The 15,293-nt window shown below is 36.3% G+C and overlaps 1 protein-coding gene across 1 annotated transcript in view; it reads left to right on the top strand.

The window, feature by feature from the left end:
* The first annotated feature begins 672 nt into the window (after nt 1-672).
* The window catches only part of LOC136036133 (guided entry of tail-anchored proteins factor 1-like), a 33,232-nt gene continuing 18,611 nt past the window's right edge, over nt 673-15,293 (top strand). The window contains exons 1-2 of the mRNA XM_065718162.1: nt 673-756; nt 6,780-6,872. Coding sequence (XP_065574234.1) covers nt 6,801-6,872 — 72 coding nt within the window. The 5' untranslated portion in view covers nt 673-756; nt 6,780-6,800. The remainder of the gene's footprint in view (nt 757-6,779; nt 6,873-15,293) is intronic.

Genomic DNA, 15,293 nt, shown 5'->3' with positions numbered 1-15,293 from the left:
TCCTTATTTCTTTAAGACTTTTTCTTCGAAATATGAAATGCTTCAGAAATTTGAATAGTTTGCTGCTCAAAACGCTCGTAAAGTACTAGGCTCACATGAGCGGTGACAACTTTACGGAAACAAACTTTGTGAACAACTTTACGAACTTTACGAACGCCGTCTGAGCCATCCATAATAAAGATATTAGTCCCGTCTAGCAGGGTTGTCCCCTTTAGTGAGAAAGTGTTATTTTAGCACCTTTTCATCGTGTGTAAAATATGCTACATTTAATGACAAAATAGTAGCAATTTCGTGCTATAAACTTTTCTTTTTGCATTAGAAGATATTATGAGGATTCTGAAAAAAAAGGATTCAGAGGAATTAATAAACATCGCTGACCGCTTTTCCCCGTCTTTGTTTTGAGAGATTGGTGCAAAATTTGTTGCAACCAAGATGGCCTTTCTGCTATGTTTGTTTCGGAAGATTGGTGCTTAGTTTTAAATAACCAAATGTATAAGATTAAAAAATTGACCTAAAAACTAATTCGAGTGAATTTAAACGGACCATGTTTATTGTTGCGGCACAAGCCACAACCTGTGCAAAAAAATTTTCATTGTAGCACCGAAAATCGCTGTGCAGCACCCAAATCAGCACCTTAGGAACTGACCATGTGCGCAACGCTGTCATATTTAAATTTCTGCATTGATTTTTAAACTTAAACAACGTGTCTTTCTGAATCCAAAAACCTCACCGCTACAGGCTGTATTGCAGTATAGGGTACATATTTGCACGCTAGGGGAAAGGGGGAGTAAAGTTTACTTCTAATGCAAAGCAGAGGCAACTTTAAAATTCTCCCCCCCATGTGAAGCCCCAAAAAAGAATAACACACTTAGTTTCCTTATTTTATCTTCTTTCCAAATATCATATTTTTCAGACAGCAATTCTGATTCTTTGATGGTCCCAGATGTAGCCCTAAAATATACAAAAACTAAAAAAAAGTGATTTCAAATGATTTCAAACTTCTACCTTATAATATGTAGCATTTTTTTTTTTTATTGATAACATTAATATATGTTGTTCATTTTTATCTCTTGTTTTGAATTTGATTTTGGTAAAATTCTAGTTAACTGAATTCTTGCTATCTTGGAAAGGGGTTAGGTTAGTAAAATTAAACTTTTGGGGATAGGTCTACAGGCTAAAGTAGCCTATATCCCAGGAAGGTATTTTAAAGTACCCACCTCCACTTCTTCTCAATCTAGAGGTCCCTGAAGTTTATATGACCACCATTCCATAAAAATCTTATATGTTAATAATGAGCAACTAGCATAATTTGTAGCCCTTGTCTTGATGGCTTGAAGGGGAGATGACATCCCCAAAGACATCCCATTTCAACTATTTTGAATAAGTGTATTTTCAAAATTTTGACAGTATTAATACTACTACTACTAATAACTCACTGCAGCACCAAGCCGCCTGAGGCCAACACAGCTATGCACGCTCCCCCTCCAACCTAATCTATTTAAAGCCTCCCTCTTTATACCCTCCCAGGAAGTTCCCATTTCCTTTAAATCTTTATTTATGACATCCTCCCAACCCAGACAAGGACGACCTGCTTTCCATGTAGCTCCAGATGGTTGGCCAAAAAGGACAATCTTTGGTAATCTGTCATCCTTCATCCATAGAATGTGGCCTAGCCATCTCAACCTTTCTTTCATTATAGCCCCAGAAAGCAGGATTGAACCACACTTTTCATACAACCTACTGTTTGAAATACAGTCAGTCAGCCAGGTACCCAGAACAATCTGTAGGCAATTTCTCTGGAAAACATCTAGTAAATTTTCATCTGCTTTTCAGAGTGCCCATGCTTCAGAGCCATATTTGACCACTGTCATTACTGTAGCTTCCAATATTCTAATCTTGGTTTGTAGACTTATCTTTCTATTCTTTCAAACTTTTTTTAACTGTGAAAAAACACCCTGAGCCTTAGCCATTCATTTTGTTCACACTTTCATCTAATATGCTTAAATCATCAGCATAATCTAAGTCCAGGAGCATTCTTCCTCCCCATTTGATTCCATGGTCTCCAATTGCCTTTCCTGTGCTCCTTAAGACAAAGTCCATCAAAATGATCCATATAAAGGGGGATAGAACACAACCCTGCTTAACTCCTGATTTAATACAAAACCAGTTGCTAACCTCATTTCCTACCTTAACCACAGCATTATTATTCTTGTACATAGCACAAATCACTTAAATGTATTTTTCTGGTATACCATATAATGATAACACTCTTCCATCAACAGAATCGAAAGCTTGCTCATAATTGATAAAACTGAGGACCAAAGGTGTTTGACAACAAAGGGACTTCTCAATTATTAACCTAAGGGTGAAAACATGGTTGACACATCCTCTACCTTTTCTAAAACTGCATTGTTCTTCCCTTAAAACTTTGTCTACAGCATCTCTCAGTCTAAAAAGTATCATATTACTCAGTAATTTGCTACCTACAGAGACCAGACTAATGTCTCAATAATTACAACACTTGCTCTTGTCACCTTTCTTATACAGTGGTTTAATTAAGGTTTTCCTAAAATCATTGGGTACCTCCCCTTTTTCAAAAATCATGTTTGTAATCTTCAGTAGCTTATTCCTAACCTCAGAGCCACCATATTTAAGAAACTCATTAATCATGCTATCAGCACCTGGGGCCTTGTTATTTTTTAATCCTTTTAGTACTGTTGCTAATTTTTCCTCACTGAACAAATCTTCCTTCACATCCAAGGTATCACAAACTTTTTCATTTTCATCTATATCTTTCCCTGCAACTGCATCTTGGTTTAGCACATTCTCAAAATGTTCCACCCATCTTTCTTTAACTTTTTCCTTATCACTAATTGTGGCCACTAATCACTAATTTGACAGTATTATTTGGGGAAATTAAGGCTGCAGAAGGGGTTGGCTACCCCAGCCCCACCCCCCGCCCCACGGGAGACTTCGCTGACCTGACTTTGCTCCAAGAGGCTTTGCTGAACAAAATGGCTATCTCAAAATTTTGATTATATGTGTTTAGAAAATTAATGGGCTTGGGAGAAGGGCTGCTCTACCTTCAATCAGTTTTGACTCTTGAGGACACTACAACTTTCAGTTTACAATTGAATGATCTCCTTTTGAAGTTTCTACAACAACTCCTTCTATGCAAAGTAACAAAGTTTTGTTCAGAAAAAAGCAAAAAATAAATAAGTGATGTATTATACCACTTTGCTCTTTACTTAGGCGGCACTATTGTGGTAGCTATGATCCTAAATGTATAAAATTCATTAAGTTTAATATTAGCCATCAAAAACTATGACCCTGAGAAAGTTTGACTGATTATGGAAGGGGGAAGACACCCCTAAGAGATCAAGTGATCTGAATGAAAATCATATTGTCTAATATAGCATATCAGATAGTTCTACTGTAGAGGTTCACAAGCTCCTATCCACAGAACTGGAATTTGTATTTTTACCAGAAGAAAGACCACAGATGCATGTTTATTTCTTTTTTTCCTTTGCTTTTTTCTTTTTTTATGGGTGATTGTATGAAACTAATGGTCCTAGAAGATGGGGAGAGGATTCATTCAAACAGAAATCAAAAGTTCCATTAAGCAAACAAAAAGATTGGAGATCATATAGCCTCCCCCCCCCCTCTCCCACAGCTATTTTCTTCAAAGATATTCAATTCAATTTATTCCAATAAAATTTATTCAACACAGTTGAGAAATCCAATAACTATGGCTTTGGGGATGACAAGAGTCCCTATAGCCCATACAGAAAGGGGTGTAAGTTATACAATTTACCCATTCTACACAATAATATTTGTTATTGTGAAATCTACAAAAAATGTTGAGGGGGGGGGAAGAATTTTACATTGGGAAGTTTCTGGTGGGAATTTTATATGGGGAGGGAGGGATGGGGTCTCCTGAGAAGATTTAGAAATGATCAAAAATCAAACATAAAACAACAAGTGTTTTGTGTGTTTTATAGTGTTTTAACATAAAACAACATTAAAACTTAAACAAGCAAAAATCTCTGTATGAGAGGGGCTACCCCTTCCTCAACCCTTGCTCTGTACACTAAAGTTTGACTTTTTACACAATTTCTTTTTAAAAAGGGCTACTGGAACACAAGAACTTTTTAATTTTTATGAAAAGTATTTGTAAAGAACTTTGTGACCTTAATTTTAAGGACTGAGGGTTAAGGAAGGGGTATCCCCCCTCATATATGGGAAAATTTATGCTTTTTTAAGTTTTAATGTTGCTCCTTTTTTGTAAAAAATTGTTATTTAATAAAACAAGAATCAACAAATTATTTACAACACGTTGACTAAGAGCATGCCAAACTTGAGTATGGTGAACACTATTGAATGCTTAGGTATATCAGGGTTGCAAAAATGAAGATAATAATAATTCTATGCAGCTTCCTTAATAATCCATGCAAAAACATGGTGAGTATGCTTGCAACTTAAACCAGATCTAAATGTGAATTGATAACCTCATAATTAACAAACTTTTCAGTGCATACAAGTATGTACCCAGATAATTGATAGAAGTAAGAGAGAACATTAGAAGTAACATTTACATATAAAAATGAGTCAGGGATGATAGACCTAGAAAGACACATCTGAAATAATAATTGAAGAGGGAACATATGTTCAGTTGAATTATAGTGTGCTCTGTAAATACCCATCAATCAATCAATTTATTGATACTAAAAGAAAAAACTATTACAAAAGTAAAGTGGTTACTAGGCCCAAGAAGCTTTGCTTGTAATGGACCACAGAGAACAAGAATAAAACACTATTATAAAAAAAAAAAAAAAAAAAAAAAAAAAAAAAAAAAAAAAAAAAAAAAAAAAAAAAAAAAAAAAAAAAAAAAAAAAAAAAAAACTGGAACAAGACAAGGACATCGAATAGATAGGATATTTAACAGATAGAAGATTTAGAAGGATATCTAACATATAGCTGAAAATGATTTTAAAAGAAGAGAAGAGACATACAAATTAGGAAAGGATTAATAAAGAGAGAGAAAAGTTATTGAATTGGAAAGACCCGACGAAATAATGCCTTTGCAGAAAGCCCATGTCACAAGACTTTAAGTTCAACACCAAAGAAATATCAGAGTGTTAGAATTTCCTACAGCTGTGCACATCTTAATTAATTCATAAGAAAGGGCACCCTTATTGTGACTGATTCATAACAATCTTTGAATAATATAACTTGGTTAAGAACTTTCGTGTTTTGACACAAGAGATGCACTTTTTCCACTGTTTTCAGTAAAGCCTATAAAACAATCTATGTTTTTTTTAGGAGAGTATGGCGCTGAGGACCAGCATACCGCTTTACTAATTTCTATTGGTTTGTCTGTTGTAGTTTCTGTTTGCTATTAGCTTTATTTTCTTCTTCACAGTCATTTTTCCTTGTTTCAGGAATTAAATTTTACTGAAGTTGATAATTGCTTGTTTTATATTTCCTTTTTACTTTTTGGATTTTTTTGTAACTTATCATTTTGACATTTCTGTAGTCTAAAATTATTAGACCTGAAATTTTTATGTAGATGTCCCAGTTCTTCATTATAATAAAGACACTCATTGTTCGTGCCTGTTTTTCTGAATCTGCAAAAATTTAGGTTTTAAAACGACAACACATACTTTACAAGTTTCTCTACATTTGGTAAACTCAATTTAATAATCTTTTTAAGATAAGGTCTGCCAGATTTTTTTTTTAATAGTTTTTTTTGTGAAAAAAAAAAAATATATAGATTGTATTGTTTCAGTATGTAAATTCATTTATAAAAATACCCCTAATGACTGCCTCCCAGCATTTATGTATCCCAGATTATGAGAAAAGGCAATTCCTTAACATATGATTTTAGGAATATTTAAAATGGATAATAAGTTTATTTAAAAGAGATGATAGGATTAATAAATGCTCCTGTCTCAATTTATTTTTTACAATTAAATCTTTTATGCAACATCCTGAATGAGGCATGAAGGGGATGGAAATTTGCATTCTTTTGCCTTAGAACAAAAAAAAAAGCAATAAAAATAAGGAAGACACAACAAAAAATAAAAGAATTTGTGAAAAAATAAGTAAAACCACCAAACTGAATTGAAATAAAATGAAACAAATTGAGAAAATTGTGACTTTTAGTTTACCTGAATAACTGTACAATTGCCAGCTTAATAAAATTTGGGGCCTTCACCCTGACCCCAGTATTATTAGTCCAGTAATTTATTTCTCTTTTTGAGGAATATTGGCAAGAAACAAAGAAATTACACACGTAATGCTAGAAGTGACAAAGCCACATTAACTTGTTTTATTCTTAACATTATGTTAATGTGCTTCTATCTTAGTAAAATATAATACAATACAGTAGGTTTGACAGACTCGTTTTCCAAAAGAGGAAACCAATTTCAATTCTTAAAACAGGACAATCCTTTTCATATGAAAAGACTATAATCTATAAGAAGAGCCAAGCCAATTGAAAACCAATTTCAATTAAATAATTCCTAAAAAACAGGACAATAATTTTCATACGAAAAGACAAAAATTTATAAGGAGTGAGGAAACAGAGAGGGTTTCAAGTTTCAAATTTCATGGAAATTTTATGTAAAGAATAGGAATATTTAGAAACTTTTATTGTACAAGATGCTGTCTATGAAGTTTAAATCTGGGTAGTGAGACAGAGAAACTCTTACATAATATGAAAACAGTTATGCAACTATAAATTGTTGTTCCATTGTTTACTGGATTTTTTTTTGCAGGGAATTACCAACTGTAGAATAATGGCTGTGATCATGCTTGTTGTTGCTGTACTTCTCATTGTTATGAATTTTGCATCATTTGTGTTTAAGAAAGTAGGTATTTATTTTCCATGAAGGTTCAATGTTATATGTGGAAAACATAAGAGTATAATGCCTATTATAGCATAGACAATTTTTATTGCAGAGCAGAATATATTCTCTTTTAGAATCCCAAAATTGACTGTTTTATAACCTATTGATGTATTTCCAATCCCTAGAAATTACACTAAAAAACTGCATAAATATCTTTTTGATTTTGCAGCAGCAAATTCGAAGTGTTCACTGCAACACAAATGACTAAAACCAGATTTGTTACAAATACAATCAAGAGATAAAAAGATGATCTGTGAAACCTGCCATCAGCTCCCATTCCAATCTAATGTTTTCGTAGTCATATTGCTGATATATTGCAGCTTTTTTGACCAGACCTTTGCAAAATATCAATTTGGATGATTGAAGAGGTGGAGCAGGGGAGTACCCCGCCCTCCTCACGTTCATTTTGCTTGTAACTTTCTAGCAGAAATATAGGCTTACTTCACTGAATTTGAAGTGGAAACTTGTATGGATCATCAATCAATATGACGACACAAGTGGGCCATTGGCCTCTTTACCCCCCCCCCCTTTCCTGAAAAAGAAAGCCTCGTCACAAACATTTTGGGAGAAAGGCAGTCATGCTGGACCTTGTTTGAACCAAAATCATGCAATAATTTTGAATCTGTACTACTGGAGGCAGACAGTGGGCTCTTGACACCTCTAAAATCCCTGCCCCACTCATTGGTATATTCGTAGTAGAAAGAATAGCGCATTGCACCTTGTTAGAAATGGAATTACGCAAAGATTTTCAATTTTGTAATTAGAGAGCCAAAGCGGGTGAGAGGCTCTTCATTGTCATTATGACGATCTCATTGCCGAATGTTAGTACCATGGTGGGTATTTTGCTCCCTTTTTGAACGCCAAGTATAGAAAGATTTTTAATCTGTATGAGTGGAGGGTCAGAGGGAGTCCGTAACCCTTCCAACACTACCCCTCCATCTCCAATTTTTATACTGGAGGCAGACAGTGGGCTCTTGACACCTCTAAAATCCCTGCCCCACTCATTGGTATATTCTTAGTAGAAAGAATAGCACATTACACCTTGTTAGAAATGGAATTACGCAAAGATTTTCAATTTTGTAATTAGAGAGCCAAAGTGGGTGAGAGGCACTTCATTGTCATTATGACGATCTCATTGCCGAATGTTAGTACCATGGTGGGTATTTTTCTCCCTTTTTGAACGCGAAGTATAGAAAGATTTTTAATCTGTATGAGTGGAGGGTCAGAGGGAGTCCGTAACCCTTCCAACACTACCCCTCCCTCTCCAATTTTTATACTGGAGGCAGACAGTGGGCTCTTGACACCTCTAAAATCCCTGCCCCACTCATTGGTATATTCTTAGTAGAAAGAATAGCGCATTGCACCTTGTTAGAAATGGAATTACGCAAAGATTTTCAATTTTGTAATTAGAGAGCCAAAGCGGGTGAGAGGCTCTTCATTGTCATTATGACGATCAGATTGCCAAATGTTAGTACCATGGTGGGTATTTTGCTCCCTTTTTGAACGCGAAGTATAGAAAGATTTTTAATCTGTATGAGTGGAGGGTCAGAGGGAGTCCGTAACCCTTCCAACACTACCCCTCCCTCTCCAATTTTTATACTGGAGGCAGACAGTGGGCTCTTGACACCTCTAAAATCCCTGCCCCACTCATTGGTATATTCTTAGTAGAAAGAATAGCACATTACACCTTGTTAGAAATGGAATTACGCAAAGATTTTCAATTTTGTAATTAGAGAGCCAAAGTGGGTGAGAGGCACTTCATTGTCATTATGACGATCTCATTGCCGAATGTTAGTACCATGGTGGGTATTTTTCTCCCTTTTTGAACGCGAAGTATAGAAATATTTTTAATCTGTATGAGTGGAGGGTCAGAGGGAGCCCGTAACCCTTCCAACATTTCCTGCCCCTCCATCTCCATTTTTTACAATGGGTATTCTATGCCTTTTAAATTGAAAATGTGGAATGATTTTCAACCTGAGTGATTTGAGGCACAAAGTGGACCCGTGTACCGTCAAAGAATCCTCTTCCCGTCAGCTTTTTAGCAGAAAGGCAGACATGTTGCACTCCGTTTGATTTTTAACCCATACTGATAGAGGCAGAAACTGGACCCTTAGGCCCAGGCTGCTGCACCCCTCAAACTTTCCCTGGCAATATAGTTTCAATTGGGTTATAAAATAAGGTTTTACGAATCCTAGATGAATTTCATGAATATCCCATACAGCTTCCACAGCATTCTGAAACCCAAATTCCTTAATGATTGTAAACTATCCGCTAATGCAGCTTAAAAATCTGGAAAACTTCCTTGTTTGCATGTACTCTCTGTGTAATTATTCATGTTTCTTTTATGGGCGATATTTGTTTGTGGGTACTGAAAGATTGTGGTGCTAAATAAGAAAATACCCTTTTTTGCTCATGAAAGGAGATGTTACAAGCCAGCCAAAGTCAACGTTCTAGAGTCTAAGCATGCTGAAACATCGGAAGCTGTTCAACTAAAAGCACGCACCGCCAGTAGGTCACCGAGAGGTGACCACATCGAACACCGAGTAGGGCTATCGTTTGCTTTTTTTTGTTACAAATAAGCTATGTTTCAACTGCCGTCTTCTTTCGAAACTTTTTAACTCAGTTGCTCTGCCACATTATTTATGCTTAGTACTGCTTTAGGAAATGTTTACTAAAGCAGAAGAGTCAGAACTTCGTTAAGTTTTCTTTCATTTCTCTAAATATCTTCCACTTCCTCCCCCTGCTCCCACCCATGTAATTGCAACTCTTATCTTGTTTGAAAATTCAGCTTAGTTGAACCTGTTATAGCTGTAGAAAAGCAAGTTTCTGTATACAGTTAAATAAAAATAAAATTAAAAAAGTTTTTTTCAACTGAAAGTAAGGAGTAACATTAAAACTTAAAACGAACAGAAATTATTACGCATATGAGAGGGGTTGCCATCTCCTCAATGCCTCGCTCTTTATGCTAAAGTTTGATTTTTTGTTTCAGTTATTTAAGAATAAGCCCTAGAGGCCATTTAATTCGAATAATAAGCTCTTTTACTTCTGCTTATTTCAAATTTTAATGTTCCTCCTTGCCTTCAGTTGAAAGAACTTGTTTTTTCTTAAATTTAACTTATGGGCTGTTTCTCAAATAATGCTGGGAAATCCAGCTCCTTCTCCATGCAAAATTCTCTTTCCCCCATTCCTCCATGGCAAAATCCTTCCATGAAACCCTCCACCATAAAAATCCCCCCTGAAAAACGTCTGTATACTTCCCAATAACCAATACTATATGTAAACAATGTTCATAGCTTACAGCCCTTCCCCATGGAATGGGAGGGTCAAGTAAACCTCAAAGACATAGTTATTAGATTTTTGGCGTATGCTACAAAAATGGCTATCTCAAAATTTTGACCAGGCGAATTTGGGGAAATAATTAGCGTGGGAGGGGGGCTATCTACCCTCTAAAATTTTGGTCACTTAAAAAGGGCACTATAACTTTGGTTTCCTATCAAATGAGTCCTCTCCTGATCCTCTACGATTTCTGGTCCAGTACGATCACCCCTGGAAACAATAAATAAATAAATATGCTTCCTTCATCTTTCTTCCGGGAAAAAAAAAATACAAAATTCCACATTTTTGTACATAGGAGCTTGGAACCTTTACAGTAGAGTTCTGCGTTATACTGTATCTGATGGTGTCATTTTCAGTAAGATTACTTTATGTTTTGGAGGTGTTTCCCTTCTTTTTCAAAAATTGGACAAATTTTCTCAGGCTCATAACTGTTGATGGATAACATTAAATTTGGTGAATTTTTACATATTTTGAGTAAGCACCAAAATTCGATTCTTTTGATGTATCTATTGTTATCAAGACTCTGTTTCTTAGATTTTCGGTTACTATTGAGCCCCATCGCTCCTTACTTTAATTAATTTAAAATAAAACTTTTTCCACAAAATAAGATTTTCAAAGAAAAGTAAAGAACTCAGTTAAACCAGAAATGAGCAAAAATAAAATAATCTGCCAAACGTAAAACTACCACAAATCAACATCGATAAGTATATGAAACCCGAAACAAACATAAATTACACTAAATAACCGAGCCAAACTCAAAATGAGGAGAAATTAATATAAGGGCTCAAAACCTCTATACCTTCCCTTGGCCGGAATATAATTTGCACTTTACTGGAAAAAATACGAATGAATGTGCATTTTCAGTTTAAAATACATATGCTGATATTTATTCCTTAAAAGGTTTAATTTATTAAAGTTATAAGATTGGAAACATTTAATTTTTTCAAAAACATACTTCTATAATTCATCGCGAGACGAAGGAATCATGCTAAGCTTCTGATACCCATAAAACACTCATCCGTACACACTCTCGCCAACCACTCAAAATCATAATCCCCCTTACCAAACACTTCAAGTCTCCAATCACTAAACTCCTCACATTCACACATAAAGTAATATACGCTCTCATCTAAACTTCCACACATAGGACAAAATTGAGGAACAGTCTTTGACCATTCCCTCCCGATAAATTTTCTTTTTTGGCCCAGTGGCAAACTATCTGCCCTCATCTCAATTAATAACTTGATTTCATTGCTATTCAAACCCACCTTAAAGAATAAAACTTCACTCCGAATCTCCTTTGACCGACAATAAAGACCCAGTGAATTCGAAAACAAACGCTGGACCTGTCATGCTTGGATTTCTTGGTCCTCTAAAATCCTTTCAACTAATCCACGTACTTGGTTCCCTATATCCTCGAGCCCTAAAACATCCTCCCATATTTGACCTAGTCCACACTGATCTAATACACTCCTAGTTTGATCCGGCTACCCTCTACATGAGCTGCCCTTCAATATTTCTAAATATACCGCCTTCATCACCCGCACCCGACAGTAATAGTGGTGGTAGTAGTACTTGTGGTAGCAGTAGTTGTAACAACAGTAGCGTGCAAATATTGCCTTTTTGGTCAATTGATCATCTCCCTTATCATTTCCTGAAAATTTCAGATTAATATACTGGCAGGGATTCCTGAATTACACCTTTTGACAACCCACATACAAATAAAATGCTATGATTTAGTTCAGCACTTCCCCAACATGTCACTTAGTCCACACTGGTCCCAAAGCCTAGCCATCTTAATTAGCCTACGACTTCTTAAAGAAAACAAACCTGAATCACCTCTAACTACTAAACTATTTGCATGCATACTTATCTTTAGCCACCTCTTATAATATCCTAATTATAATTATTAGCAGTAACAGTAGTAGCAGCACTATTAATAGCAGTAGTAGGAGGTACATTTTGCCTTTTGGTCTACTGAATATCCCACTTATTATGCCCCTGAAGTTTCCTCTTGATATGATAAGCCGTTCCAAAAATATTGCTGATACGCCCATATCAGCAATTTGTATACACATAGTATGTTTTGATTTAGTTCAACTTTCTCCTCAGAGTTTCCTCAGATATATTTTTTTTTCAATATCCTCAAAGTTAGTAGTATGCGATACAGAAGTAGTAGTTTTATGATAGTAGTGGTAGTAGTAATAGTACTTGTGGTAGCAGTAGAAGCAGCAATAGTTGTAGCAGTAGTAGCGTGCAAATATTGCCTTTTTGGTCAATTGATCATCTCCCTTATCATTTCCTGGAAATTCCAGATTAATATACTCAGTGATTCCTGAGTTACACCCTTTTGGCAACCCACATACACATAGCATGTTATGGTTTAGTTCAACACTCCCCTCAACATTCCCTGAAAGACTCATCTTAATGACCTTCGTATTTAGGCAAAGTAGAAGTCAAACATGAGTACCTTTTCCCAATAACATATACTATATGTAAACAATGCGTAAATTGCATAACTTGTAGCCCTTGGCCGTAGGCCTCGGGGGAGGGGTTGACATCCCCAAACGCATAATTACGGATTCTTTCAACAATGCTGAAAAAACTGATGTCCCAAATTTTTTTGGATGTTTGTTTTAGGAAATGATGGGTGTGGGGGGGAGGGGGTTCTCTCAAATCACTGTGATTCTTAAAAAGGGCACTATAACTTCCAATTTAAAATAAAATGAGAGCATCCGAATTTAATACGACCACCCATTCCATAAAAACTGTATATGCCCCTTGGGCGTAACTTAAAGCTCTTGCCACAGGGCTATGTGGGTTGAACCAACCCTGGAGACATTGTTATATGTTCTTTGGACTATTTTAAACCAAATTACCATCGTTTAACTTCAATCAGATGCGTTTGGTTAAAAGAGGGGTAGTTGGGGGGGGGGCTCCATCACTTTTGACCCTTAAAAGGAAACTAGAACTTCCAATTCCAACCAAATGAGCCACCTCTAAAGTTTATGCAACCATCCCTTCCATAAGAACCTGAAATGCCCCAGGGTCATAGCTTACAACCTCGCCCTCAGGCTCTGGTCGTTTGTATTAACCACAAAAGCCTTGTTATATGATTTTTGGGCTATTTTGAATAAAAGGACTGTCTCAAAATTTCTATTGGATGCATCTGGGGAAAACGCGACGTGTTTGTGTGTGTTTGAAGGTGGGGGAGCTGCGCTCGGATCACTTTGACTCTTAAAAAGGGCTCTAGAACTTCTGATTACCAATTCAATGAGTCCCCTCCAAAGTATGTACGACCACCCTTTCTACAAGAACCTTATATGCCCCCAGGGCATAGCTTACAACCCTTGCCCTGAGAGCTATAGGGAGGGGGTGTCTTCCTCACAGAGATAATTTCTGGACCCTTCAACTAGGATGAACAAAATTGTTATCTCCGAATTTCGATTGGAGGTGTTAAGGTAAATGATGAGCGTGGAGAAGGGGGGCAGTTTGCTCTCAAATCATTTTGACTCTCAAAAAGGGCACTATAACTTCCAGTTTGAGATCAAATGAGTCCCAACTGAAGTTTATACGACCACCCATTCCATAAAAATCTTATATGCCCTCCTGGCATAACTTACATCCTATCCCCAGGGCGCTGGGGAGTTGTCAACCCTAGAGGCATTATTATATTCTCTTTGGACTATTTTGAACAAAATTGCTATATCTTAATTACAATCAGATGCGTTTGGTGAAAAGAGGAGTTGTCGGGGAGAAGGGGATGCTAAATGCCCTTCATCACTTTTGACTCTTTAAAAGGAACTAGAACTTCCAATTTTCAACCAAATGAGCCTCTTCTAAAGTTAAACAACCATCCTTCCCATAAAACCCTTAAATACCACGCGGCATAAATTACAACCCTCGACCCCAGGTTCTGGTGGTTTGTATCAAACCCAAAAGCCTTGTTATATTATCTTTGGACAAATTTTAATAAAATGGGGACTGTAAAGTCTAATGCCGTATCCCTTTACCTTTTAAGGTAATGGTTGCTCTCAAATTACTTTTGACTTCAAACGCTATAACTTGCAATTTCAAATCAAACGAGACTCATCTTAAATTTATACGACCACCCATTTCATATAAGCCTTATATGCGCTCAAGGAAGGACTTACAACCCTATCCCCAGGGCAAAGGGGGTTTGTGTCAACCCTAGTGTTATTGTTGCATGATCTTTGGACTATTTTGAGCAAAATCGCTTTCTCACAATTTTAATCAGATTCGTTTGGTAAAGAGAGGTAGTTGGGGGGGGGGGGGGATTTTGTTCAACTACGTTGAACAAAATGGCTATCTCAAAATTTTGCTTGAAAGTGTTTGGTGAAATGATGGGCGTGAGGGGGGCGGGATTTGCCAACCTATCACTTTCGACTAATAAAAAGGGCACTAATCCTTTCAATTTCCAATCGAATGAGCCCTTTTTGAAGTTTCTACGACAACGCTTTCTATAAGAACCTTATATGCCCCAAGGGCATAACTTAAAACCCTTACAGTGAGGGCTCTGGGGGGGGGTCATCCTCAAAGACATAATTTCCAGACCTTTTAACTACGTTGAACAAAATGGTTATATTAGTATGATCAGAAGGGTATGGGGAAATGATGAGCATAGGGGAGGCATTTGCCCTCCAATCACTTTCGACTGGTAAAAAGCGCACGAGCCCTTTCAATTTCCAATCGAATGAGTCCTTTTTCAATTTTCTACGGCAGCTTTTTCGATAGAAAGTGTCTTGGTCTAAGAAAAACAAATAAATAATTCATTGTGCCAACATCAATATTTACTTGGGCAGCGCTATTGCGCTATCTATTATAATAATTAAAATGTTATATTAAAAATAGGGGCCAGATTTTATTCGAGGGCAATCATTCCTTGTTATTTATATTCTCGGTAGTCCTATGAAATGGCTCCGAATTATGTAAATTGCCCTACGTTCTCCGACAGGTTTCAATAGACAAGGTGATCATGTTTGGTCCTGGCTGTCTGATCGTCTTGATCTCTTAGAGATCGTTTTC

This window comes from Artemia franciscana, chromosome 2 (assembly GCF_032884065.1).
Source record: "Artemia franciscana chromosome 2, ASM3288406v1, whole genome shotgun sequence".
Taxonomy (NCBI): domain Eukaryota; kingdom Metazoa; phylum Arthropoda; class Branchiopoda; order Anostraca; family Artemiidae; genus Artemia; species Artemia franciscana.
This window is presented reverse-complemented; position numbering and strand designations above follow the sequence as displayed.